The 27,956-nt window shown below is 36.0% G+C and overlaps 1 protein-coding gene across 1 annotated transcript; it reads left to right on the forward strand.

Moving 5' to 3' along the window:
- Nucleotides 1-1,453: 1,453 nt before the first annotated feature.
- ZPBP (zona pellucida binding protein) lies at nt 1,454-27,087 on the forward strand. The gene is made up of 8 exons (XM_064441787.1): nt 1,454-1,478; nt 1,845-1,928; nt 5,025-5,150; nt 13,084-13,227; nt 15,074-15,292; nt 19,168-19,244; nt 20,899-21,076; nt 26,996-27,087. The coding sequence occupies exons 1-8, from the start codon at nt 1,454-1,456 to the stop codon at nt 27,085-27,087; spliced, it is 945 nt and encodes a 314-aa protein (XP_064297857.1).
- The last annotated feature ends 869 nt before the right edge of the window (nt 27,088-27,956 follow it).

Genomic DNA, 27,956 nt, shown 5'->3' on the forward strand with positions numbered 1-27,956 from the left:
GTATATCTGCTCAAGCCTTGTCAGTCTGCCATGCTTAACTTTTCTAGGTGCATTTGTTTAGTTGCCTTCTCATGAACTTTGAATACTTTCTGTATAAGATTGTTGTTTTCAGTTTTTCTGCCATTAATTTGCTTTTGCTGGATTATGTTTTCCCCTTCCAATTATGATACATAAATCAACTTGACAGTTCATAAAGTATTTATGGATCATGTGGAATTATGGATCATTATTTAGTAACGGGCTGTTTTTCAGGTAGGATTTATAATTTGATATAAATTAGCATGCTTTTATTAAAAGCAAATCATACGCTGATTTTTGTCAGTGGAGAATGTGTTCATGTTCTTCTGGGAGCTGAATTTTAGTGAAAATTAGTTTTGTTTCTGTCAGTGCAGCAGAATTCTAAGAAACTTATTTGAAAAATTTTGCTCATCAAACAAAGTTGTGGAAGTGGTACACAGTTAAGAAATACTGCAAAGTAAATTAAACTGTTAATCACAGAAATCCATTGTATATGAGACTACTCATCATTATCTTCTCTCATAGTTTTTTTTAAGCAAGGTTTTATTTCTTCCTACTTTCTAAGTATTTTTAATGGTGTACTGTGCTTACATTCTGAAATGACAAGTACAGGCAGTTCTTTTAACTTACCTTGATATCTTGTCCTGATAGCTGAAGAATCTGCCTTGCTTCTGTTTTCCATGATAACACTGTAGAGAAGGGCAATTACCATTTGTATAATAGAGGGGGTGTACCGATAATTTCCCATTATTGCTTAAATCAAGGTAAATCAAAACAAAGCTGGGACGCACCTCGCTCTCACTGCCCCCAACAAATGCCTTAATCTATAATCAGTTTACCATAGTATTTATTGTTGCTTTTCATTTTTGACTTTAGAACCTAATTTAGCAACAAGCACTGATCTGGTGCCACATAATTATTTAGCCCGTCTTCATAACGTAATTGCTAGTGATGATTTGTTCAGTATTTTGTTGCTGTCTTTTGTATTCAAGGCTTTCTATTCCTTTGTTATTTACTTTCTTTCTCAGATTCCCCGAAAGAACTGGAACTCACAAGCATACCTTAACTCCCAGTAGCCCACGTTCCTTCCAAGCAGGAGGTGGAGACAGAGAACACAAAATGCTGAGAGGTCTAATAGCCCTTATGTTTCTGCTGGCTTCAGTCTGTATGTCTGGAAACTCTTGTAAAAGAAACTCAGATCTGACTTGTACTAGAATGCCCACCTGAAAGATACTTCAGTTCTCTTTCAGAAGCCTTTTATGGCTTGCAAAGCTTTGCAAACTTCATGAATGTGTTTTTAATTTCTATTTAAAATAGAAGAAATGTAAATCAAAATAGCCAAAACCCGCCCTCGTATTTCTTTTCATGGGCAAATTAAGAAAAATCACAGTCATGACAGAACCGAGGCTCATTACTTCATTAATGGTCAGTATACATGTTGATTGACATCCTGACTGAGGGTATTGTAACAATGCAGCTACATTTTACCCTCATTTTGGACAGTGCCTGTCCCCATTGTCCCCATTTTGGACTGCCTTAATTTAAAATGTGGCAGTTCTTTTGTAAAACATTAGTGTATTTAAAACTAAATCTAAATTTAAGTACTGTTTAGAATAAGGATGCTTTTTTCTATATCAGGCCTTTGTCATTTTTTTGTTGCCTTAATGAGTCATGCGTTGTGTAAGACATTAGGCAAGTATTAACTTAATATCCATTGACAAACAAGTCTATTAAAGGGTGTAGATTAAAGGGTGCATATTAAAATAAGCTGCTTGCTTTTTCAAATAAATTAATAGTTGTATAAATGTAATTGTTTTATCTTTTAGCAGTTTGGCCCTCAAAGAGATTTTTGAGAATTACAGGGCCAAGACACAACAGCTTAAAAATAGTGGGAGCTGGCATATTTCCAGGTATTTTTCTTTAAACATAATATAATAAATTTTGGTGAAAATATTGTTTTTACCAAGAAAAGGTCCTTCTTTATCATATCCATTGTTATTGAATTGTTTTACATGGTTTTAAGTGGTTTAATGAATTACAATTCTGTAGTGACTTATGTAGGCTATCCCACAGCATATATTTCTGTCATTGGAATTTATTTTTCATAGTTTTTTTTTTATTCTTACTCATAATTTTTATGAAACTAAGATAATGATTTCCTGTAATTGTTATAAAAGTAACAATGTTGTGTACTCTTCCACTTGGCTGGAGGACTCTTGCTCCAAAAGGCTACTTTCTTGCACTGTATGTTTTGCAACCTCATCTTACTTTTTATGCACACAGAACCTGAGACTTGAAAATTATATTATATCCTACAACAAAAATTAAGAAAAGAATCAATTGCTCTCTAATTTAAATCCATCTAACTCCAGAATATAATATTATCACTTTCTCTACTCATTAAACAAAACAATTATTGGAGAACCTGAAAATTAAATTTAAGACCAGGCTGTTCTTCATTGCCATATATTTAATCATGTTGCTTTTTCTCTAAATACACATTGCCAACTTGGTTTCAGTAATACTCTTCCCCATAGTTTTCTCCATGTGTGTTTTCCAGTTACAGCTTTATCAATAGCATAGCTAAAAGTGATACTTCTGTTCATTGGGGGAATGCTAGAAGACAACATTTCTTGACCCTTTTTTTTGGGTACAAATTCTTAGACATATCAGTTTTTGTCCCAAGATGAAACAATTCAGGGAAATAATTTGTTTTTAAAGTTTTCTCTTAGTAGTTTAACTTATAATATTGTTTAACTTTAATGTTAAATAATGGCTCTGAGTGGTCTAAAGGTTCATCCTGTTAGTGAACTTTTTCTTTCTTCTGATTCTGACTCATGTCTGTAAATATGCCTGCCACTGGAATGGCGCAGAGCAATTTGAATGTTACAAGGCAAGATTAAAAAGTTTTGTCCCAACTCTGTTTCTAAACAATTTAGTATTAATAAAGAATGTTTCCACCTTCTCTGGGACAGACCATTGTGAGTGTGCTACGTTTGGCTCCATTGTTCTTTGAGATGCTGTGTAGCATCTCTGTTTTGAGGGTTTTTTTCACCAAAATGTGGTTAAATGCAATGCTACGCTATTAAAATCCTGCACTTTGAAAATACTTGAAATAAATATTCTTTTTTTGGATCGCTATCTAAGGTAAACATTTTTATAATGGAGAGAATGTGAACAAATAAGAAAAATAGCAAAGACCTTTAATTAAAAGGGTAGAACTTTATTTTGAAAGAAGAATAATAAGGTTAAACCTGGTAGATCTTTTTTTCAGCCATTATTTTCTATCCAATACCCTTCTTATATTATTTTCCTATAGCACATATTTACAAAACTATCATGTAAATTTACAGTGGTGGGACAGAATTTGCCATCTTGGCAGGTTATGATAATAATGACACCATAATTTTTTTACTTCTTATTATGGATATTTAATTTTTTTTAACATTGCTACAAGACAGAACAAAGCGACCCTGAGGAAATAAATAATAAAATGTGTGTGGGAGAGATACGCACTGTATACAATATTTGCCCCAATAGGCTATTACTAAAGCCAGTCTGTTAGTAAATTTTGAGAAAAAGTATTAAGGATTTGCAATGGAAAAGACTAATCATATTGGCAGTTGTGTTAACATGTAGAATTCATATTAATTTTCATGCTTCAGAGTTGAAAACTGAAACACCACCTCTAAATGACATTTATTTCCATGATATACTATTGTACAATTGAAAATATATACTATGCTATTTTCTGCAATATAAGCTACTGTAAAAAACTGATTATTAGCTGGGATGGACATACCTCCTGGTCTTAAGACTACCAAAATTCTGAAGTTATTCTTATGTATTAAATGTTATATCTAAGTCTTTATTCTGTTTAAACAACTTAATACTGTAATGTGAATGTGTCTTTTCATTTTTTATTGAAAGCGAACAATCATACTTGGAGGGGAGAGAAAACTGTGGTGACATTACTGCCATTTACCACAACAGAAGAGCAAAAACTGTTATTCTGAGTATTAATCCCTTCCTGCAACAAATACTTAACTGTTTTCCAGTTGCGGGGAATCTGAAACAGTCAATCGTAAGATAACATTATGATAATTTGCTTATTTGATTCAGTTTTAATTATTAGTCAGATTCTCCCAATCACAAATGCAGTAGCTGTAATGTTTTACACTAATTGTAGCTTTTCAGTGGCATTAGGGTAGCCTGATACAGAGCATGGTGTATTCAAGTTTAGACCTCATTAGAGCATAAATATCTAGCATCCCATGCTTCTGAAGAGGACAAATGTTTTGCAGAATTTCAGTGTGGACTAATTGTACACACTGAAATTCTGCATATTATGAAAGTGATAATGACTACGCCAAACATTGTTTTTAGAAACAACTGAAGATCTAGAAGCTCCGGTATGCTACAATTCGCATACAGGACATGCACACCTGCTTTACTGTGGGAAAAGACTAAGTAAATCTTTACCTTACTCGGTTTGCTTCCTGTCTCATGGTGTTGGAATTAAACAACAGGCAGCTCACCATTTACTGAGCTACAACACTAAACCCTTTTACTGAGCTACAACACTAAACCCTTTTAAGCAAATACATCATGCACTGGTAAAAGGCAATTGCTAATAGAATGGAAACAGCAAGCTTTCAATTCTGAGTATCCTGCAACTTCAATCTCTCCATGTGTGTGTTGGAGACAGAACCTACTAAGTGACATACTCCATTCAGGAGGGTGTTACAGTGCACTGTGCTTATTGTTTACACAGCCAGATAAGCCCAAAAGGAGAAAGGTTTTTTTGTTTGTTTTTTTTTTTCCTCCCAGAGAAAACAAACCTGCTCTGTACTGTGCGTTTCATTTTGATTACACTGATAACAGAACCAGTCCCAAAATTAGAACTCCACTCAAGATCATTGTTGAACCACTGTCTTGAAATTTATATAGCTCACTGTTAGCATATCACTGATAAATACTTCATGCTAATGATATTTTTTTTTCAGTTAAAGTTTATATCAAGTTGAATCACAACAGCCCGCGTATTTTGTGTCTTACAAATCATCTGCGAAACTTAGAACTGATTGATCCAATATTCCAGTGGAATGGACCAGGTGGTGGTCTTTCTTCAGGTAAGGATTTATTTTCTTGCATGTCCTCCCACACCCTCTCCCCTTCCCCCTGCTCCCCCCTCCCAAGCAGGATGAGGTTTATAAAGGTGGGAATGTAAATGCAGAAATAACTGAAGATACTTTATAAGTGTTTGTATGTGTATCGTATAAATTAACTTTAATTTTTCAGAAAGAAAGGGGTGAGATAACCAAAGTAAAACACATTTTCAGATCTCTAAAGAATGGTGCCATCTCTGAAGAGTAGTAGATAGAGCAGGGCATGTTGGATGCAACAGAGGCTGAGGATGACATTCTTTGCTGCACTGAGAGACACCTGGGAATGTTCTGCAAGGATAGAACAATAGGATGATGGGTGGTAAGATCTAGCCCAGCTGCCTGCTCAATGACAAACTACCTTCAGATATGAAGTTGCTCAGGGCCTTGACCACTTGAGTTTGGGGAATCTCTGTCCTTGGAGATTTTCTGTATTTTCTATGCAACCTGTTCCTCTTTTTTTTCTTGTCTTCAATCATCATTTCCCTTATTGCAACTTGTTATCGTTGCTGCTTGTCCTTTTGTGCGGCTCCTCTTAAAGAGTATGGGTTATTCTTCTCTTAGGTAATGAAAGATTGCAATTCCCTCTTTGGACTTCTCTAGGGTAAAAATGCCAGTTTCCTCTGCCTCTTGTCCTATGCTCCAACTCCCTAATCATCTCAAAAGCCTTCTTGTTGGCTTGCTCCAGTTTGTTAGTATCTGCTTTGTACTGAGGTGTCAAAACTGGTCACGGTGTTCCAGAGTGCCCAGATGAGTGCCAAGTAGGGATATGCTGGATATACTGTTGCTAATGCAGCCCAGTATGCTGTTAGCCTTCACTGCTACAGTGTGTTTCTGTTTCATGTTCAGTTTAAAATCCACCAGGATTCCCAGGTATTTTTTTTCAGGGCTGCTCCAAAATCATCTGGTCCCCATCTGCATATGTTGCTGCTCTTACTCTGTCTCAGGTATAGCACTTTGCATTTATCACTGTTGAACTTCATGAGGTTTCTGGCAGACTGTCTCTCTAGTCGTCCAAGGTCCCACTGAATGGCAGCCAAGTCCTGGAGTGTATCAGCCCTCCTGCCAATTTGATGTCTTACTTTGTCATACTGGACAAGAATTCATTCAGTCAGTCCTGTGGTAAAGATTGTAAAGATGTTAAGCAGTTCTGGTGCTTTTATCAGCCCTGAGGAAAGCTCTTCATAACTGGCTGCTAGGTAGTCCAGTCTTCAAGGTGACCAAGCAGACAGTTTCTCATTCATCTTGTATTCTACTCATCTAGTCCGTATGTCCATATTTGGCCTACAAGTATGTGATGGAGGACCATACTGAAATCCTTGCTAAAGGCTTTCAGTGTAGATGACATCTTCCACTTTGCCCTCATCCTCAGAGGCAGTAATTTAATTCCAGAAGACACTTAGGCTGGTCAGCCATGATTTGCCTATGGCAAATTGATGCTGCCTGCTCTCAATCACTGTCTTGGTGTTCGTGCATCTGAAAATGACTTCCAGCAGTTCTGTCATCTTTGCAGGGCCTAAGGCAAGGATGGCTGATCCATGATTCCCTGGGTCTTCTTCCTTGCCAATTTTTACAATGGATGTAATTTTTTTTTGTCTTTCTGGTCATTGGGGACCTCATTGCCTTCAAAACAGATAACAGTCATTAATTAATCAGCTCCCTCAGCATCCTCAGATGTATCTCATTCTGGTCTATAAACTTGTGTATGTCCAGCTCACTTAAGTAAGTCCCTAACACCACAGTTGTCTCTCCCTGTAGCATCTCCCCTAAACTCTGGTAGAGCCTGGGGCAGGACTGGAAAGCAGCCCTTGCTAGGAATGAGTGAAACAAAGGTGGCATTGCATACCTCAGGATTTTCCATGTCATTTGTCACTAGGTCATTCGTCACTAGGTCATTCAGCCCTGTTCAGCCTGGGGCCAAGATTTTTATTGTTCTTCCTCAATTGCATGTGTTTCTGTTGGCCTTTGACATCCCTTCCCAGTTTCAGCTTCTGGTTAATCTGCTCACGGAGATGTAAACATTCTTTTTCAGAAAGTGCCTCTAAAGAAATCAGTGTCCTAATTTGCTAGTATGGCATGAAAACCCCAAGTCATTGTTTCTGCATGGAGTATGTTGGGCTACTTGTACATACGTTATTTTTCTAACATAACTAGGATTGCTTAGAGACCATGACTGGCTCATCAGCAATATCTTTGCACGTCTGAGCAGGGAACTTGAGTTCTGTTTCTTGTTTCCTTCCATGTACGTCTCATTTACCCTTTCATGTAATTTCATTTTTAAAAAGGACAATAAGCATTGTGATGAATTTATGAACCTGTTTAATCTCTTACTTTAGGTTACAATTTAGTTTATGAACCATTCATCCTTTTACAATGGCAGTGTTTCCAAACCCTATTCGCTTTCCTCTTAGTCTATACTGTTGTCTAGCAGAACTCTGTCCTTGGTCTTACATTTTCAAGTAACTTTTCCTGCTATACAATCTGAAATACCATTCACACCATTGTGATTCTTCATTCTTAATCCTCTATGTGCCAACCTTCATAGCAGAGCATTTCACATTTATATGACATCTAACACTGCACTGTGTTTTTGCTCTGAATCTCATAACAGACTTAGCCCCCAGAAAGAATTTTCAGCATTCTTTGCCTCGGAGTGGTATAGGTGGTTTTGCTTCTCCTTAAGCCTGTGGGCTATGTAATTTTAAATGAAAATGTTAATCTCCCTTGGGATGCCTATATTCTGGTTAGCTGTGTGTCCTGCATTGTAACTGATATATTTTGATGCCCAGTCTGTGGTGCATGACTGACACAGTATCAGGTATATTGTAATGTGTTTAAGTACTGACCTTAATCTGATCAGACAGAAGACAACCTTCTGATTCACAATTAACAAAAATTGCCCATTTCACTCCTTTGTGTTCTGTTTACTCAAACTGCAGTTTCAACAGCATAGAACAGAAAATCATGGAGACCTCAGACTTCTTCCAGCTGACAGGTTTAAAACTCTTTGGGCAGATTGCTTCAGTAGTATCACCAGTTGCTATGTCAAGCTTGGTTCACTAGCAAAAAAGCTACAGTGGCAGAGGTTCTTGGCTCTGTGGCAACTTCAGGGTACACCTGAAGTGTACAATCAGCAGTAGGTGGGCAAAAAACATACAGTAAGAGAAGAAAGCTTGTATTCTCCTGACAACTTTCTATAGGGATGAAAGAGGTTTTAGAAAAATTACTTTGAAAAAAGCAGTAATGAGCGGACTTCAGCCTCAGCCACCACAATTATACTTTTTATACTTTTTAGTCTCCTAGGCCTGTTGTCACAATCATATTTTTTTTGACTCAGAGAAAAGTAAGTATAAACAGACAAAAAGCTATTTAAAGTTTCTAGCTCATGAAATGTTTGCTGTGTAAAAGAATTTGATCATTCAGCCTCATTTTAGAACATGTGTAAACCTTTCTGAGTGGTAAAAATAATCTGGATTTGAGTGTGCCTGGTTAGTCTTCTAAGATCTATCATAGCAAATCTCCACAACAGTAGGAAATTAGGATTCATAAACTTTGCTTGATACACTATTTCATACTTTTTCAGTGTGGTTGTAGGAAAGAAAAGAATCCTTTCAGTGGAAGTGTAGAATTGTGAATTTAGGAAAGACTAACAAAATACTGCCTCTTGGAACACTTCAAAATAAATGCAATTATTTAAGCATCAAATCTGTAGGAAGAGAGCCTATCTTTCATTGTAGTATCTGTCATAGTTAGAAAAATCTGATGCTCTTTCAGGTACACCAGCCCTTAACACATACCCTAAGAAGGTGTTTTGTGCCCCAAAAGTCTATCTAGCTATATATATCAAACATCATGACTACAGTAAAAGCTCACAAAGGGCAGTAAACACTTTTTTCTGTAGCCATTAAAAGAGTTCTGTTTTTTGAACAAGCAGCTTTGTTCACAGATAGTTCCAGTCCACTTATGTGCAGCTGAAAAAGTAATGAAAAATTAAATACTGCACAAAATGTAATTTCAAATCATTACAAATTTAAAATTAGCAAGTAATTTTTCTTCACTTAGCACAGTGACTCTTTTGTACTAAGATCTGGAAATTGTACTCTGAAGTTTTTGAACAGCTGTTGGGCTGATTGAGAATAAGAGTTTTTCAAAATACACTTTTAAGTGGAGGGAGAAACTTTAAAATAATTTATTCTTACATTCTGGATCTTAAAGTTTTACTGCATAAAACAGCATTTTTGATGGTGTTCTGAACAGCTAAACAGAACAAAAAAGAGAAAGCATTTTGATCTTTATTTCCTAATGCAGACCTTGGAATAGGCCTGTTCTAGTTTGGTGAAAATGAACCTAGGAATTTGGATTTGCAGGAAATCTACTGCTTTTCATACACATTGCCACTAATATAAGCATAGAAGGAATATTTGTGTTGGAAGATTGTGACTATCCTTTCATGGGACTGAAAAAAGTGTGTACTACAGTTTTGTAAAACAAAGCAACTTACACTAAATACTGCACTGAGCTTCTCAACTACAAGCTAAACCCCAGATATTTTGAAACCTGATATTGGTATATCAAACAGTTCTTCTGTGGAGAGGGAAGGAAAGAGAATCAGAAGAAATATGAAACTGCTTTTAGTAGATGGGTATATATCTGTATACTTATGCTATCCTTATAACTGATGCATGACTTAATACATATTTCCTGAGAGACTGTCACAGTCCTGTCTGGACATACAAAACAGAGTATGTTTCATTCCTAAGGAACTTTTCAGGTGAACTCAAGTTTATTATATACCATGTTAGTTTTCGTTTCCATACATGTATCGCTGCATTTACCTAACTGGACATCTTTAGATACTGCATATTTAAATTTGAACATGCTCAGTGGTTTAATCTGAAGATTAGAATTTATGATCTGATTGACTGTTGTTTCTAAATGTCTGAAAAGTCTGTTTCTGAAAAGTCCATTGGCCTGATTCTGCTGTAATTTTTTTTTTTAAATGTATAATTTCAAAATGCAGAAGTTGCTCTACTGTAAAACTGGTCTGGATAAGTGGGAGGATTAAGGGGTGGGAGGATGGTGAGTCAATCTGTTGGTTTTAAGTTTAGTAAGCAGAGAAACTAAAACATAGGAACACTTAGTTTTAAATATAATTATGCAAGGATAGGGAAATTTAAGGGATTTTATCTCTGTAACATAATTCTCACAAGAGTAGCTCTGTTTTGCATCCTTCTAATTCCTGTGGATCCTGGAAAACGGCCTAGCTTCCTCCCTTAGCATGAATTCAAAAAGAACTTCTGTTCTGTTTTAAATCATGACAGTTTTTGCTGACTCCAGGGAACTTCTGAACTTGATCACATTGCTTTTTGTCCATCATGCATGTGAAATGCCTCCTGTATCACAGAGGCATATTAAATCATATAATGTAATTCCCATCACAACCATGATGTGAAATCCCGCTCACCTGTCTTACTGAACCTGCTGTGAAGGAATAACATGGAAAAAATATTAGATTTAAGAAAAGGGTGGATAGCTTAATCACTTTAAAAATTTCATTTTAAAGTGAACGGTCTGTTTTGTGAACCCAAATTCATCTGAGCAGGCAGTATTCATCCAGATAATCCCATGGAGCAAGGATTTTTAAGTGTGGTTTCTTTTATAACACTAGGGGGAAAACACCCCCAACAACATGACATGCTGTTGATTTCATGATCCAGAAGGAGATTCTTTACACGTAGACATACCATTAAAATAATTAATGGTTACTATGTAAACATTCTGATGTTTTTTGGTATACGAAGCATTCATTGTTCAAGGTAGCATAAAATTCTATAATAAACTTAGTGACTCAATCCATCAGAAGAATACTTCTCCATTTCTGCTGATGTACTTTCAAAAAATATTTGTGACCAGATCTCTTCACTGGATTTCCAAGCTTTGTCTTTTGCAGTCTTCTTGACATCTTTGCAATTCAGTAGTGCATTTTATAAGTATAGCAAAGCTGTCTGTGTTGTATCTTAAAGGTGCTCCACCCTTCCAGTCAACTAACCATGTTGTTGCTTTTGGCCCACATAGGGCAGTTGCATACGCTAAAGATCAGGACTATGGTCTTAAATGTATGCTGTTTTTCTGAAAATATTAATCTGTCAGCTATTCCAGCATACGGTAGCAAATGACATCCCAGTTTATAGACTTAGGATCCTGAGTAGTTCATCATCAGATTAAAAACCTCTTCATCATCCAAAACATGAAAGACAGTGTGCTGTTAATGTGAGCGCTTAGGTTGATACAGAATCCCAAACCATTCTTGTCAAAGATTTTATACTTACAGTCTTTTCAATAGTACTGTTTTTTCCAGCACTTGATTCTTTTTAAAACACAATGGTATATATGACAAAATTAATTAAAAGATAAAATGGTTTCCTGAGGAACAAAGTTGTCCTACACCCTCCTGCCAAGTATGTAAAAAGATGCACTTCAATCAGGCTATTTTTTTCCCCGATATTTTTCTTAAAATCACATACCAGGAAAATCAGCATACATCTACAGTAATATGTTTGTTTGAATAGGAGTGTGGCTTTGAAGTTAATTGCTTGACTGTACCCATTTACCTCATTTTGTTTGAATTATGGTCTGGTCTTTGAGTGCACAAACTGGTTTCTTTTTGGGTGAAGCTAATTGGAAAGGTTTGCTTCGAGAAATTGTGTGTGCTCAATCTGTAAAACCAGATTAGGACTGGTCTGAAGTAAAAGCCCTAAGATGTCTGTAGTATAGATCTCATATCCTTGGCATTGATTTTTTCAAAATATGATGCTTTCCCACAACACTAATTGTCTAAGCTTCCATGGTCTATTTAGAAGGTCTAAACTATTTAGGATGTTAAACCCACTTTTTTTTTTAGCATCTGAAAATGGAAACAAAAATCCATTCTAAAAATGTTTTATCAAAGGGAGTATTTTACCTTGAAGTCTATTATAATCGACTTTAATCTAGTGGTTCCAGAGGTTTTCTTTGTCAGCTGCCAGCAAGATGGGCTGCATATTACTATTTGAGAAACCCATATCTATATTGTTACTGCCTGAGGAATTCTCAAGTCAGGAAAGGACTCATCAACTGTCATCATGTAACCCACATGCAGGCTACATGGGACAGCTTTATGGCTCATTATCAGTGCCCAAATCAGACCTTAAGCAGTGCTTTCCTTTCTCTTCAAAAACCTAGTTAAAGCACCACGCTCAGGATTTGTCCTCTGAAGTAGGATCCTACTTCTTCTCTGCCTTGAACTAAGCAGTTGTGTTAAGACTTTGGCCACTGTAACAATGCATATCTTTCAATACAGGAGGATTATTTTACAATAATGTTAAACATAAATGATTCTCATTTTGGCATATACATAGAAGTTTTTTTGGAAGATCTGTTATACAATACATGCTTAACGTGAACTTCTTGTCTTGCCTAATTTAACGTTTACTGCATGTTGAACACCTTCAGCAGCTGATTCATGGGCTGATTCCTGAGGACTGAAAGGTTAGTAGCCAGTTTGACTATATAGAAGTATAAAAAGAGATTATGTACCCACTTTGTCCTCTTTTTCTGGGAGATTTTTTTCTCTTGGAAGTGGTTACTGGAGAGAATAGGTGTCTGAGATGAAATAAAAACAGGTTTCTAGGACTGTTTTGTCAACCGATACTTAAAAACACAGCAGCAATAAGGCATATTTGTGTGATGTTCAACTGAGTGATACTTCATCAGCTTCAGTTTCTGAGTCCCATGCCTACAGCTGAATCCATAATATTATTATTTTGTGCACAGCTGAACAGTAAATAACGGTTTGGACCCTTACTTTCTGCATTTTTCTCATGATGACAACAAAATTTATTTCATTTTTTGTGTTTACTAGAAAATAGCAGTGTTCAAATATCACCAACAGGAACTTTAATATTGAGACACTTCAACCTGAGCGGAGTTTACACTTGTTCCATTGTTTATAAACTAACAGCAACGCAACCTGATAAAAAACTCATAATAAAATACCTTATTTATGGTAAGTTATCACTCCAGGTGTGTTGTTGCCTTGAAAACTCTTTATTTTTTAAAATGTGTGTTGATATTTTTAAAGAAGTAGGCTTATTTAGAATTTAATTTGCAGAGATGAAGACATTCTGTTTCTCTGGGAGATGGTTTTTAATATTAGTTACTACAAGACAGTTCATTTACAAAGCCTTAAATGAAGCTCAGCGGCTGTCTGAGAAACTTAGGAATACAGTTCATTTTAAAAAAGAAATATAAAACATACTGAAATGTAACAAATTGAATAGGCAGCAATCCTTAACAGCATTAAAACAGGATAATTTTAAATGGAATTATTCTTCATGAGATTAATTTTAGCACAGCCATATTTCTTTCACACATGTTAATGCCTTAATTATTAGTTGATTGTGCTTTTAAAGTACGTATCGTTTAACGATATAATATTTGTAGCTTATTCTTTCTTGTTCTGATTACATTTCCTTCTGTCAGCAGGTAAAAAGTCTGATAAAGTGAAAGATTGTAAAGGCAATGTCATTCATCCATTATTAGCTCTCCTTTTCTTCTTTAAAGGATACCTTATTCTTGTGGAGATGTAGGCAAGAGCTCCTATTGCCTTCAGCAGGAACTGTGTCTGATCTTGAATTTAAAATGCATACCAAAGATCATTTAGAAACATGGTAGAGGACAATAACCTAAATTAACCTCTGATGTAAATTAATTTTACTTTGGCATAGTAGCCTTCATACACAATAACCATGACTTTTAGCAGGTCGCTTTCTCGACAGAACTGGAAAGGAAAAAGTTTCTTTGAAACAGTTTTGATGGAAAAGGTTACAGTTTTCAGTAATGCAGACTTATATCCTTCAGTAAGGATCCAATCTGAATGTTAGCATAAAAAATTCAAGTTTCATACATATATAAAAAAAATCTGGAATATGCAGCAGCAAGGGAAAGGAAATGGGGGAGGCAAAAGCAAGGTAGAAGATCTAATGAGCTGTCTTAACTGGGAACCATATTTTGGATGTTCTGCTTCTTCTTTCAGCTGGTTCATTTTCTATTCTTGCTTTCTTCCCTGCTGCCCCCTTCTCCATTCTGTGATTATACCCACACCATGACCCCTGTTCTTCATTCTTTTACTCCCATTTTCTATTTAACATTGTGATCTGTTGATCTTCAGCTTTAGGTGAATAGAGGGGTTGTCATGGAATAACTAGAAACATACATTTTATGGTACATTGGCTTATTTGTAAAGGATGCCCAGGTGTGCATTTAGCTTTGCAGTGAAGGTGAAATAGTTGATGCAACCATAAAAGTAAATTTCATACCTATTTGGAAACTTTTTCATTTACTTCTGCTCACAGAGAGAAATTCCTGTTCATCTTATGAGTTGCATTTTCTATTGATCTCTGGGGAGGAGGATTCAGTTTTTAAACCCTTTAAAATACTTTTGTGACAGTTGACTTAAAAATATGCAACATACTACTATAACTGGCAATAATGTGTGAGACGGAATATTGTGTCACATACTAAAGGGTATTTTGTATGCTTAACCTTAGCTTTCATAATACTGAACTCTTTACTGTAAACCCCTGTTGGTTTAAGAATTTAAAAAATTACAATAATAAAGAATAAGACTTACCTATGGATATAAATAAGAATGTTGACTTCTAAAAATCTCTTAAGTGTTTCCAGCTGGCCCAGCATACACTATTTTATAATTAAAAATTCTCTGGGGGTGCAAAATAGGTTTTGTTTATAAATTAAGGATTTAAATTGGCAATTTTATTTTCAAATACACAAATTACTTTTCTTCTTTTTACTTCATATATGTTCATCATCTTCCACATTTTTTCCTGCAGCTTATTCTGATCCTAAAAATTACTATGAGTTCACAGCCCAGTATCACGCAGCTCCCTGCAACAGTACTCACAATACTTCTTTCCAGAAGACGTTGCTTCAGACACTAAGCAAACTTGTTGCTGAACTTTCTTGTGAGGTTACATTAATTAAGTCAGAATGCCATCATGTAAAAATGCAGAGAGGAGGTCTACAGAATGAAATCTTCTTCACATTTTCAGGTAAAAATTTGCCTTGCTTTTAAAGAGTGGTTAGCATTTTTGTAGTTAATGGAATGTATTTGCTGCTTATATGCAGAAAGTATTGTAAGGGTTTAATAATAAAGTTTCTTGGTTGCAAAAATGCTTCAAAGTATAGTATGTGAAATTCATGTCAATATCAAAAAGATAGTCACCTCGAAACTGCATATTTTACATTATTTAAGAAGAGCTTTAGAACTTCTAGCTGTGGATAGATTAATATGGTTTTAATTTTGTATCATAAAACATTATTGTGTCTCTTGTTGCACTCTAACATAGGAAGGAATGTGACATGGTGTGTTCTGTAACTCCCCAGATTACCTTCACCTAGCCACCTACAACAGGTGTATAAATCACTCCCATGGTTGTGCCTTGGTCTGTATAAACAATTTGCAAATGACAGACTAAGACTGGATGTCTAATTTCCAAGAACTAAAGTTAAATAGATGAACCTCAGTGCTTTTCCATCTTTAAGTGGCAACAATAAAAGAGGGAGATTTCATAATTTTCCATTTCTTTAAAACACAAGGAGCCTGAAGGAGATCTGGGTAAAACTGAGTTACCAAAAATATTGAGTTGGCTTGATTTAAAGCAAATCATTACGTGGCTTGGGAAGATGTCACCAAATGATGGGACATTTGAGGATTCTTACTGACTGTGATTAGGTATTGTAATAATTATAAAATTTTGATATTTGGGTATGTTTATACATAAATGACTTTATGATTATACATCAGTGAAGACCTCACAGTGTCTTAGTTACTTATCCTCCTTTGATAAAGTTTAGTTACTGAAAATACATTTTCATTTTAACATGAGCTTCTTTTCATAAAATGTTTCCATTACCAGCTTTCACTAATGGTGTTAACTGTGGAAGTCATAAAATATAATCATAGCATCATAGAATCGTTTAGGTTGGAAAAGGCCCTTAAGATCATCGAGGCCAACCATTAACCTAGCACTGCCAAGTCCACCACTAAACCATGCCCCTAAGCACCACATGTATACGTCTTTTAAATACCTCCAGGGGTGGTGATGCCACCACTTCCCTGGGCAGCCTGTTCCAGTGCTTGACAACCCTTTATGTGAAGACAACTTTTCTTCTTTAAGTGAAGAATTTTTTCCTAATATCCAATCTAAACCTCCCCTGACGCAACTTGAGGTCATTTCCTCTCATCCTATCTCATGTAACTTGGGAGAAGAGACCAACACCCACCTCACTACAGCCTCCTTTCAGGTAGTTGTAGAGCGCGATAAGGTCTCCCCTCAGCCTCCTCTTCTCCAGAATAAACAACCCCAGTTCCCTCAGCGGCTCCCCATCAGACCTACTCTCCAGACCCTTCACCAGCTTCATTGCCCTTCTCTGGACATGCTCCAGCACCTCAATATCTTTCTTGTGGTGAGGGGCCCAAAACTGAACACAGTATTCGAGGTGTGGCCTCACCAGTGCCGAGTAAGGGGCACAATCACTTCCCTACTCCTGCTGGCCACACTATTCCTGATACAAGGCAGGATGCTGTTGGCCTTCTTGGCCACCTGGGCACACTGCTGGCTCATGTTCAGCTGGCTGTCAACCAGCAGCCCCAGGTCCTTCTCTGCTGGGCAGCTCTCCAGCCACTCTTCTCCAAGCCTGTAGTGTTGCATGGGGTTGTTGTGGTCCAAGTGCAGGACCCGGCGGCACTTGGCCTTGTTAAAGTTCATACAGTTGACCTTCAATCCAGCCTGTCCAGATCCCTCTGTAGAGCCTTCCTACTGTGATGTAGATCAACACTCCCACCCAACTTGGTGTCATCTTTAAACTTACTGAGGGTGCACTCAATCCCTTGTACAGACCATTGTTAAAGATATTAAACAGAAGTGATCCTAACACTGAGCCTTGGGGAACACCACTTGTGACCGGCCGCTGACTGGATTTAACTCCATTCACAACTCTCTGGGCTCGGCCATCCAGCCAGTTTTATACCTAATGAAGAGTACGTCCATCCAAGCCATGAGCAGCCAGTTTCTCTAAGAGAATGCCTCCCAAGGGACTCTGTCAACCAGGCTCCTAAACCGGCCAAAGTCTGCCCTCCAGAAGTCTAAGGTAGCCCCACTCCTTACTTCTCCAAGAATCAAAACCTTTAATTTTGTGATCACTATGCCCAAGACAGCCTCCAGCCACCACATCACCAAGTTCTTCCCTGTTTGCAAACAAAGTCAAAAATCTTAGTGTCATGTCAATCCGAAGGAGATTTATTTTTCTTGAGACTTGTTCTCAGAATATTCCTTCTGAACACAAACCATATGAAAAGAAGGTCTCAACTGCTTTATGCTGAGTGATGTCTGAAGGAACCTGCAGAACAGTTTCAATATATGTTCAGTTCACTTAAGTACTTTCAGTTATTAAGAGATATCTAAAACCCGAAGACATCCTATTTATAATTGTTGCGATGAATGTACATAAGAACATCTGCAATATTTTATTGAACTTACTGTTTCTAATTGTTTTGGCTCTAAAGGCCACTTTTTTCATACACTGTATTAGATTAGTCACTATGTATCAAGAAATTAAATTTAAAAAGATGCCTTTCTGATCAAAGTATACCAATTACGCTTCATTTTCCACTTTCCACTTTTAATTTTCTTGAAAATTAAATGTAATTGCTTATAAAAACAGTGAAACTATTAGTCAGTTGTATTTCTCTGAAAATTGTACTTGTTGTGCATAGCACTGACATATCTGAAGACTCTCATTACTGATAGTGTAGTTAGTTAAGGTTAATTCTAATGTTAATGAAACTACATAAATGAGATTTAGCTAACGTGCAGGCTTTATAGAATATTTGAGCATTAGGAGGAGAAATTCTCCGGTTAGAGGTATAGGTGGACGTAAACTTTGACATGACCCAGTGGTAAACTACACATTGTTAAGTAGCTTGAAGTCTTAGAAAGTACTTTTTTGATTTCTAAGTAGCATTGGGTGATTCAGAATTACTTTCATGACAGAGGTAGGTAAAGCTGATTATATATGGAGTTAAATTCATATGTTAACAGATAATGTCATTCTTAATATTCTAGCTTACTCTAATGTCAATTCTGAGGAGCAGTCCAGCAGCTTAGTTAATCATTTCCCAGGCCTTCACCATAACATGTTAGTACTAGTAAGTTGAAAAGGAATGTGGACTCATGCAAATGGCTTACTAGAACATAATTACGCTTTTTCTTCAGTCTGTACTTGAAGTCTTCCTTCAGTTCTATGTGTCATAGGCATTCCTACGAGAACGTAAAGGGCTGAGTGGGTGAGGCTCAGGAACTGATGTGTTTGTGCAGGGTGGGGAGCACCCAGGGTGTGGAGCAGAGAAAATCTTTAAAAGCACTAGGTATTGCTCTGATTGATTGTTCTTGAGAGAAAACTTGAGTCCATTGCAGAAATAGTCTTGAACTGTTAAGGTTCCTGGATGTCTCTATCCCAGCTGAAACCAGGACACTGGATGATTTGTTTTAAAACCTGAGTCTTCCTAAAACCACATTGGCAGGCAGGTAATTAAAGATGGAGTAGCTTATTTCTTTTGAAAGTATTCAGATATTCATAATTGAAAATTCCAGAACTGTACATTTCCTTGCCATTATAATTTACAAATAAATGACAGTTCCCATAAAATATTTAAGTATACTGAAAATTAGACATAGATGTGTGATATCTGCAAGAGGACAAGCTCTGTTATTTCTTTAAAACATTGCAAGTTAGACACCTGAAATATGGTAAAAAGTCCTAAATACTTGCATCAGAACTGACTAGAATCTTAAAACAGTAAATAAAAAAAATATATTATTTTATTGACTTTGTTCTTCTATAAACAGATTGTGTTTTGTTACAGTTGCTTCCTTAGACAGAGAAGAACACAACAGACTATGTCAGCAAAGTGCTTGTGATGCATTTCATAGACTAAACAAGGTACAATAGATGGAAGAATAAAAAGGCAACTAATGTAATAAGCTACTCTCACAATAAAATACAATAACATAAAAAAGGAAACATACTTTGCTTATTAAATTAATAAAGAGATGTAAAAGTTTTAGTGGATATACAATTTGTAGCAGTTAAAATTGCTAATATTCTATTGCCCTTATGGATAAGGCAGATCACACTATCAGTCTATATTAAAGACAGTATATTAAGAGTATAGAAAGTGGCAAGACCATCAGGAAACTTTGAACATGTGCTATCTTATAAATACCAAACACGCTGTTTTGCAGTGGCAGTGCCTTTACATGACTTCAAAGTGATTTTATTATGGCCGAATTTTAGCTGCTTGAAGGCATTTGGCTTTTACAGTAAAGAACCAGAAGCCACAGTCTTGCTTACCAGGTTAACTGTTAATTCAGATGTTATAAGGGGGAAAGGAGAAAGGGGAATGGAAGTACAGGAGGAATACCAAAAAATAGCAGGGATGCAAGTCATGCTTTGGGATTCCAGCGGAGGTGTGAGGGAGTCTAAAATAACATTGTACTGATTAAGCAGCTTCTATCTTGTCCACTGAAAAAAACCCCTGAATCTGTGGGGAAAGCTCATGATCAAAGTTAATCTTTTTCATGCAGACAAGAGGATCAAATTAAGAGAGCATGAATAAATTTGGTTTTGCCAATTTGTGTGTGTACTAACCCTTGCAAGCCTATGAAAGGTGGTTTTTTTTCTTTTTATTTTAGATATATATATATATATATATAATTAATCCCCGTATATAAATGAAGCACTGTCTGGATATGAAGCATTGATACTTTTTACTGTTGGACTTTGTCAGATTGCTAATCAGTCTATTTTTTGTTAAATATTTTATATATTTTAAACAGTTAGAAGTCACATTTTTAACTAGCATGACTTAAAACCTTTAATATTCCAGTGAAAGACACTTCCTAAAAAATGGTCCAAAATTCCAGAAAAAATAAAGGATTTTAAAAAATAAACATTGCCTTTGGCTAGGGGTATGGAATAGATGAGATGGAAGAGAGCAGCCTTGTATCATAACATTTCTGTGATTCTGTGCTGCTGGTTCTGCACTGATTGAAAGGAATGTTTTTCCTATCTAGGATTGTATTTGTGCAAATGTTTCTGAGTAATGGAGTTAGTCTTCTGTGATTATATTTGACTGATATAATAATCCCCTTATTTAACTTGGCTTCAGGACACCTTTGGTATTTTCTTTTTATTGAAGAGAAATAGCTAATAAAGATGGAAAGTATGGCTGAAATATAAGTGGACTTAGATAACAGTACCTATGTATATGGGAAAGCTGCAAGTCTATTGATGTTGGGCCACAGATGTCTAATGTAGGCAGAATTGCCATGGATTAGCTTTTAAAGTTCTATTTGTATAATCCTGAACACTTTCAAAGGCATTGCATTAATTGATCGAGGTTTATCTAAATTAAAACCTACATATCCAAGAATATCAGATTGTCCTCCTGTTTCCATTCAGCTATAATCAAAAGATTAGCGGTACATCCTTTAAATCTTAATCCTAACTCATACTAACATTCTTTTGTCTTTTCTTGTATTCTGACCTCTTTCCATCAAAGATTCTGAAAAAAATATTATTTGTTTCAATTCAGGCAAAACACCTTATAGAGAAATTTTTTAAGCAACAAGTGCAAGTTAGCAGGAAAGGTTCTAAACCATTGCCTGAAATATACTACATTGAAGGTACTCTGCAGATGGTATGGGTTGATCGCTGCTATCCAGGGTATGGAATGAATGCTCTAATACATCCAGACTGTCCGGAATGTTGTGGTAAGCGACAGATTAATTTATCGTACAAAGTATTAAATACTGTTACAATGTTTTTTGCTCTGATTGAACTCAATACTTAGCTATTTAACTTTATAAAATTGTTATGCCATACTCTTTTGGGCCATGATCCTGTCAAGTCTGTCAAGGTAACCAGTACTAGATCAGGTTAATATTTGGGTAGAACTTTCATAAGACTTTGTTGATTTAGATTTTAAGCCAGGCCTGCAATTTCTATGGACTGATTTAGATTAAAATCAAGCAGATCAAGTTCAGACCTCTAGATAGCGGTGGGGTTTTTTGGAATTAGCATAGAAAATCTGTAAACTGACAAGGTATGTTTCAAGTGCTGTTTTACAGTGAGACAAACAAGGCAATTATTTTTGATCTTAAATTTATAAAAAGGGGCACAATAATGCAATGCTTTTATCTAATTACAAACTGAAGTGCCACATTCCAGATCTGAGTAAAGTAAGAATAATATACAAAATAATAGCTCTGTATAGCTTTGCAAAGTAAAGTTAAATTTGTAAATATTTGTGATCCATTTGGAAGAATGAGGAAGGGTCTAGGGAATGAATTCTGGTAATTTTTTTTTTCAGCCCTCATATTAGAATGAGTAATATTGCCCTCCTTAGATGCTAAGGAGTGGATTGATGTTTTAAAGAGTGGCTTTGCCAGATTACATTTCGCCCAAGAAAAGGTTATTCATACTATTCCCAGATATTGAGCCTGAAGTCGCAAGGGAACTATGGAAGACAAGACACATAGAGAATAAATCTGTAGTCAAGCTTTTGACAGAGATGATGCCCTACAGGCCTAGAAAGGGTGACAGAAAACACTGGATTACATATAGAACGACAGTTTACAGAATGGAATGCACTTTGAAAAGAAGTAATACGAATATGGAAGAAAATAGAGACAACTTTAAAATTGCAAAGTATGTGACCATTTTTTTCCAATTGTCGTCTTCATCAGAAGGGACTTATATTTTCTGGTCCATGTCTTCCAGCAAAAAGTGACAAATATCTGGAAGGGATATATAAAAATATCGAATTTATTACATTTATTGTAATACAGAATATTGTTGCACATGATTTCAAGGAAAGGTACATGAAAATCAAGTTCAGAAAAGCCTGTCTTCTTTAGGATGATTTGCTCTGTACAGACTGCAGTTTTGTTTTGGGCTCTCCCCCAGAATATCTTACTCCATTCTAAACTAAGTGGTATTAATTTTTTCTTCAAAATACAACTTTAATATTAGCTCTGGTGACTGATTAACATAAATAGTAAAAAGTAATACTGTTTATTTAGCTGCCATACTCCTCTACCTCCTGCACTAGACAGAAACACTGCACAGCCCTACACCCGTGTCAACCCAGGAGCTGATCCCTCTTCAGCTGGGAAAGTAACAGATGCCTCTTTGGCAGATATAGCGGCAAGCTTTCACATCTGAGGTACCCAAGAATCTGAAAGAGTCATCCCTGAAACTTAACTGATTACCGCTTCCCATAGTTGAGGATGCCATTCTGTCAGAATGCTCAGACATACACTCTTTTCCTTAGCTGACCTCTTGGTAAAGTAAGGAATTTCCCAGAATCCAAAACTCCCATGTCATAGGCAGGTAAACTGAAAGGGTCCTCTGCTTATCATTCCACCTCAAGGCAAGATATAAGCTTCAGTTATTCCTGACAGATGCATCCTGTGTAATTTTAAAAACCTCAGAAGACTATATGGACTCCCAAAGAAATGTAACTCAGTACTTCACATCCTCACCATTGGCAAGCTATTTTCTAAGTTATTTATGTAATTTCCCTTGATGTAGTTTATACCTGTTACTTCTTGTTCTCTCTCAGTAAATCTGGAAATGATTCTGTTAACTTTATCTTTGAAATAGCTTTTGTATATCCTAGAATACTGACCGTTCTCTTTTTCCAAAACATGCACTTGCTCATAGAAACATTTTGATAAACACATTTCCATGCAACTACCACAGAGTTCAACTTCTTCAGTTATCCAGTAGTTTCCCTTGTATTTGCAGGAACCAGGTCCTGTAATCCAGCTAAAACAGTTTTAAGGTCCATTTTAGACCTATTTCGAATTTTGGTTTCTTTAGCTACTCTCATTTTGTAGTTAGAAGATCAAGCTTTCAATCTAAACTGATTCATGGAAAGTTTGTACTTGTTTGCCCAGACAGGGAGAATGCCCTTTAGCTTAAGTAGAATTGTTTTTGTCTCCTATTTTATAATCAGAACAGGTCAACTACTTTCTATCTGCTTTTGTAAGAGTTTGCATTCAGCAAACCTGTATCTCACATGCCCTATTTTCAGTTTAGTATTCTTGCACAGGGGTGGCTAGAATTTAACATGTTATTTCAGGTGAGTTCTTACGATTGCCTTTTACATCATCAGTGTTTTTCTTTTGGTCCTAAGAACCTCTCTCTCAAATGATGTAACCATACCACACTTCCCCTTTTCGTTGTGACTGATGGTGCTCACAGTCCTCTTTAATCAAACAAATGTACAGGCCTTTCTCATTCTTTTATTTCTTTCTGCCTATTTCAATCTTGTCCTTATTCACAGCTTCTCCCAGTTTCGTTGTTAGCATAGTTCATTGGGACTTTTTCTGATAATCTCGGTAGTGGAAATACTTAGTAAAGTTTGTCTAAGAGCAAGCTCATGAGTAATCCCTTTAGCAATTTCTCTCCAACTCTTACTTCCCTTTTTAGCATCGTTCAGTACTCTTTAAAATTTCATTCTAATCATAGTCTTCTGTAGTTTATTACATCTGTATGTGCTGCCATATCAGGTGCTTTCAAATTAATTACATGTTTATCTTCATTGTAAAACAACGTCAAATTGTATTACTTTCTGCTTACCTGCATGTGTTTCAGCGTTCATTCATGAAATCTTTACACAGTCTAGCAGTCTGATAGCTGTTCTGAGGCTTCTTGGATTCTTTTCTCCTTTTCTGAAAAAATTTATAATACATTTCTTACCAGTCATAGGTTAGCACCAGTCATAGGTTATTACTGCAGATACATTGTAAACCTCAGATTATCACCTGCGTTACCCTTTTCATGGGCCAGTTCTATTTTGGAACATGGAAACAGACACTACTCAGACTTTTTAAGTACATTAAACTTTGAATAGCACAACTGTTTCATGTCTTTGGGTCTTGATAAGAATGAAAAAGGTTATAGAGTAGGCCCAAGAACATGGAGAAATAAAAAAACCATATGCATATCCTCTGCAGGTTTCATAAACAAACCTATTTTTACTTCTCATCTAGCAAAATAGCTGGATATTCAGTTACAACTGTTCTCTTTCCTCTATTATTTTTAGAATACCTAGTTTCATGTAGTGTTCTAGTAGTTCTGGTTCCTCCATGCGGTTGTGCAGTGCTCTGTGAACAATGTGTCATTTTACTTCACACTGCCATCACGCAATTTGTGCACTAAGCATAACCCTTTCACTGCATCACCTACCAATCTAAATTTCCTGTATGAGAACCTGTGTTCATTTTCTTCCCCATGCTTCAGTCGCTTGTCCTTTCATATCTTACTATATCCTCATTTTTTTCCCCCCTCTGCTTTTATATTAAAATGGCATTAAAAAGTGAGCTATTGTCTCACCTTGTACTCTGATTTTCTAGTCTAAATATCTTTTTGAATTAGTCATTTAAACATGTTAACCTGATTAGTCACTGTGTGATGTACCTATCTTTAAAGAAATCTTTTTGGCAGAAAACACTGGGGGTAAAACATATCAACATTTTGTTCATCAGCTACCAGATAAGCCTCAGGTAGAACCCTTTACTGAGTGATTTTGTAGAGGCAATGACTTGAAGACATGGAGATACTGCTGATTAATAACTCCATTTAGTCTTCTACCTCTGTAAAGCAGTCTTGAATAAATAGAATTGATGAGTACAAACATCTTAGAAAATATTTCATATGATTTTATCTTAATTTTAATGTTTTTCCACTTTTAATGCCCTGTTTTATTTTAAATAAAGCACACTATTCCAGTGTAAGTTAATGAAATATTTTGGTAACAGCTACATGATGTACAATCCACCATTAAATTTTACTTAACATAGGCAATTGAGTCACTTTCATGTCATCAAAATTTCTAAATATAATTTTTCTGCTCTATAAATTCTTTTTGGTTTAGGTTGGTGGGTTTTTTTTTAATGAGATGCAGCTGTGAGATTAACACAGTAGAAAATGTCCTATGTTTCTGAGGCCTCCTCTGGAGAGACAATTTGATATCATATCCTGTACTACTAGCTTTATGAAATATTTTTTGTCCTGTATTATTATTTTGCAGATCTTGGTTTCTGTGGTATTTTTAGTAGACTAGATACTGAATAGCCAGTTCTAATTTGGTTTTCTTCAGTTCTTTCTCACAGTATGGTGATTATTTATATTACTGAAATATGTTAACTCGAAAAGTTCAAAAGGAAATGCATTATTCAAAAGAATATTGAAATAGTCCTCAAAATCATAAGACAGTGAAAAAAACTAGTTAGCTTATAGGATAAAAGAACAAATTAAGATATTGTGTACATTTCAGTTTGTAAGGTGTGAAGTGGCAAGTATATAAAATATGCTGTAAGATAGAATATTTTGCTAAGATGTTCATACTTTCAAAGTGAAGATATACCAACAGGAGTTTTCCATTCATGAAAAAATTGAAGCAAGTTAAATTTACCGGTTAAAGAAACTTTCCAGCAGCTGCTAAATAAGCTACAGGTCCCTACTTCAGACTCATTTCTCTTTTTCATTCTCTCTGCTAGATAGCAAGCAGGCGATGCTTCTGAGATATAAATCAACTTTTTATCCCATTGTAAGAGATGTCTACCTTGCTCCAATTAAGTAAACTGAAAATTCTGGAAGATTTACTAGAAGTGTGCCTATAATCTTCAATAAAAGATACTCAATAAAAAGAGTAGAACTATTCCTTTGGTACACAAGATGATTGATTTTCTAGACAAAAAGGCTGGAAAATGCCTTCAGTTACACATACTGGTAAAGCTTTATCTTTCCCATAAAGCCATCCTGTCTGCCTATACTAATGTACAAAAAAGACAAAGGTTTGACATCGTCTGCAGAGGACTCCTTCTCTCTTACATTTCATGAGACCTCTAAAACCTTCTTCAGTTAATAGCAGTGGCAAAAATATGCTAGGCAATCTAATATAACAGTGGGGATCAAGTGAACCCTGCCAGCCCCAACAAACGAAGGTAAACCAAACCGAATACTGAAAATCCTGCTGAAGGTTTGTGCAGCAGTGATTAAGAAGTCACTGCTAATCCAGGCAAAACCCAGTAACCAGGGAAGCGCCAACTCTGCAAAAGGAAGGAGGGTCTTAATTACCTTTGCATACTGAATACCAATGCTGTTAATTAAAGATCTGTCCTAAAGAAGGGCTACCATTGCCAAATTGAAGCACGATTCAGGATAGTCGTAACCAAATACCTCAAATCCTGCTTTTTTGTGCCAAAAAAGCATAATGCTGAGTTAGTCTTTTGTGATGAAGTCATTCTGCAGATGACTGTACAAACTTCATCAAATGGCATAATGTGGTCTAACAGGAAAAAAATGTTTCATGCAGAACACTTGTTCTGCTTCATACACAGATTTCTGGTTTGATGTATTATTTTTGCACTACTTCTGAATCGACGGACATATCCCCTGCAGTAGAGGGAGCGAAAAGTCATGAAGAGAAAAATATGGTGTAATAAATAGATGATATATAAAATATATACAATTTTTTCATCAGCAACTAGCAAAATGCTGGGAAAAAACTGATCTTTTTTCAAATAGATAAAGATGCATTCTAAACATCTCAAATGTAAATTTTTTTTAATAATATCACTTAAATTCCACATTTTTCCCTTGTTCTTTTCTGTCCATAGTTGTATGCAGCCCCGGATCGTACAATCCTAGTAACGGCATTCACTGTCTGCGGTGTGACAGCAGTTTGATATATGGAGCAACAAAGTGCTAACGGCTGAGGGATTTGCACTCTTGCGATAGCTGTTATGTATTTTAACGTGGTAATATTAATAAATATTTTTAAAATGTGTACAGTTCGTTTTGGTTACATCACTAGAATAGACTTGTTTTTAAGAAATGATTCATCAGCATATTGGTAAAATGTTTTACGTCATACCACTTTGGACTACTTCATTTTTAGGGTTTGTAGAATATCTCCTAGGTTGATACCAGTGGAGATGCCTACCTATTTAAATCACAAGAAGAAAATACAAAAGTAGAGGTATTTTGCATACTTAGTCCTTTGCTGATAGACCTCAGCTCCTCTCAGCGTGGACTGGTGTAAGGGATCTATATTGTAGCTTTCAGCTACCTGTCTGTTCAGCCGTTGGTTAATAGGATTATAGTGAACAGCTCATGGTGTACATCCAGCACTGAAAGGTCATGAATGTTGCAAGGTCACCTCAAACGCAAAAAGATCCTAAAACCTTTCTTTCAAGATGAATTATAGTATCAGTACTGACTGGCTGGCAACTTCTTCCCAAAGAATGTACCATTCCACTTGGGTCAGTCATCTGTTCCACCTTTAAAGATACCACGTTGAACGTAGGATTTTTGCTCTTTCCTGAAGAAAACAAACAGTAACATAAAATACCATGGTACTTTTTATGACACTCATCTTCTTTACTTTTCTAAGACTGTTGAGAATTACTAAGTGGTTGGTTCAGTGCGTTCCTTGTCATTGTCATTCATTAAGAGCCTTATTTAGGTTGGTATTCAGTAACAGAATCCTGTTTAAAATCCTATTTGTCTTGCATTTGCAGATCATACCCCGTGCAAACTGCAAAGTTCTTAATAAATATTACAGAATTTATACTCTTC

Source organism: Phalacrocorax carbo, chromosome 2 (genome assembly GCF_963921805.1).
Source record: "Phalacrocorax carbo chromosome 2, bPhaCar2.1, whole genome shotgun sequence".
Taxonomy (NCBI): domain Eukaryota; kingdom Metazoa; phylum Chordata; class Aves; order Suliformes; family Phalacrocoracidae; genus Phalacrocorax; species Phalacrocorax carbo.

Coding starts and splice junctions, on each gene's coding strand:
- ZPBP (XM_064441787.1), top strand. CDS start 1,454: ATGTTGATTGACATCCTGACTGAGG. Junction 1,479..1,844: donor GATTGACATCCTGACTGAGG/GTATTGTAACAA, acceptor TTTATCTTTTAG/CAGTTTGGCCCTCAAAGAGA. Junction 1,929..5,024: donor GGGAGCTGGCATATTTCCAG/GTATTTTTCTTT, acceptor TTTTTTTTTCAG/TTAAAGTTTATATCAAGTTG.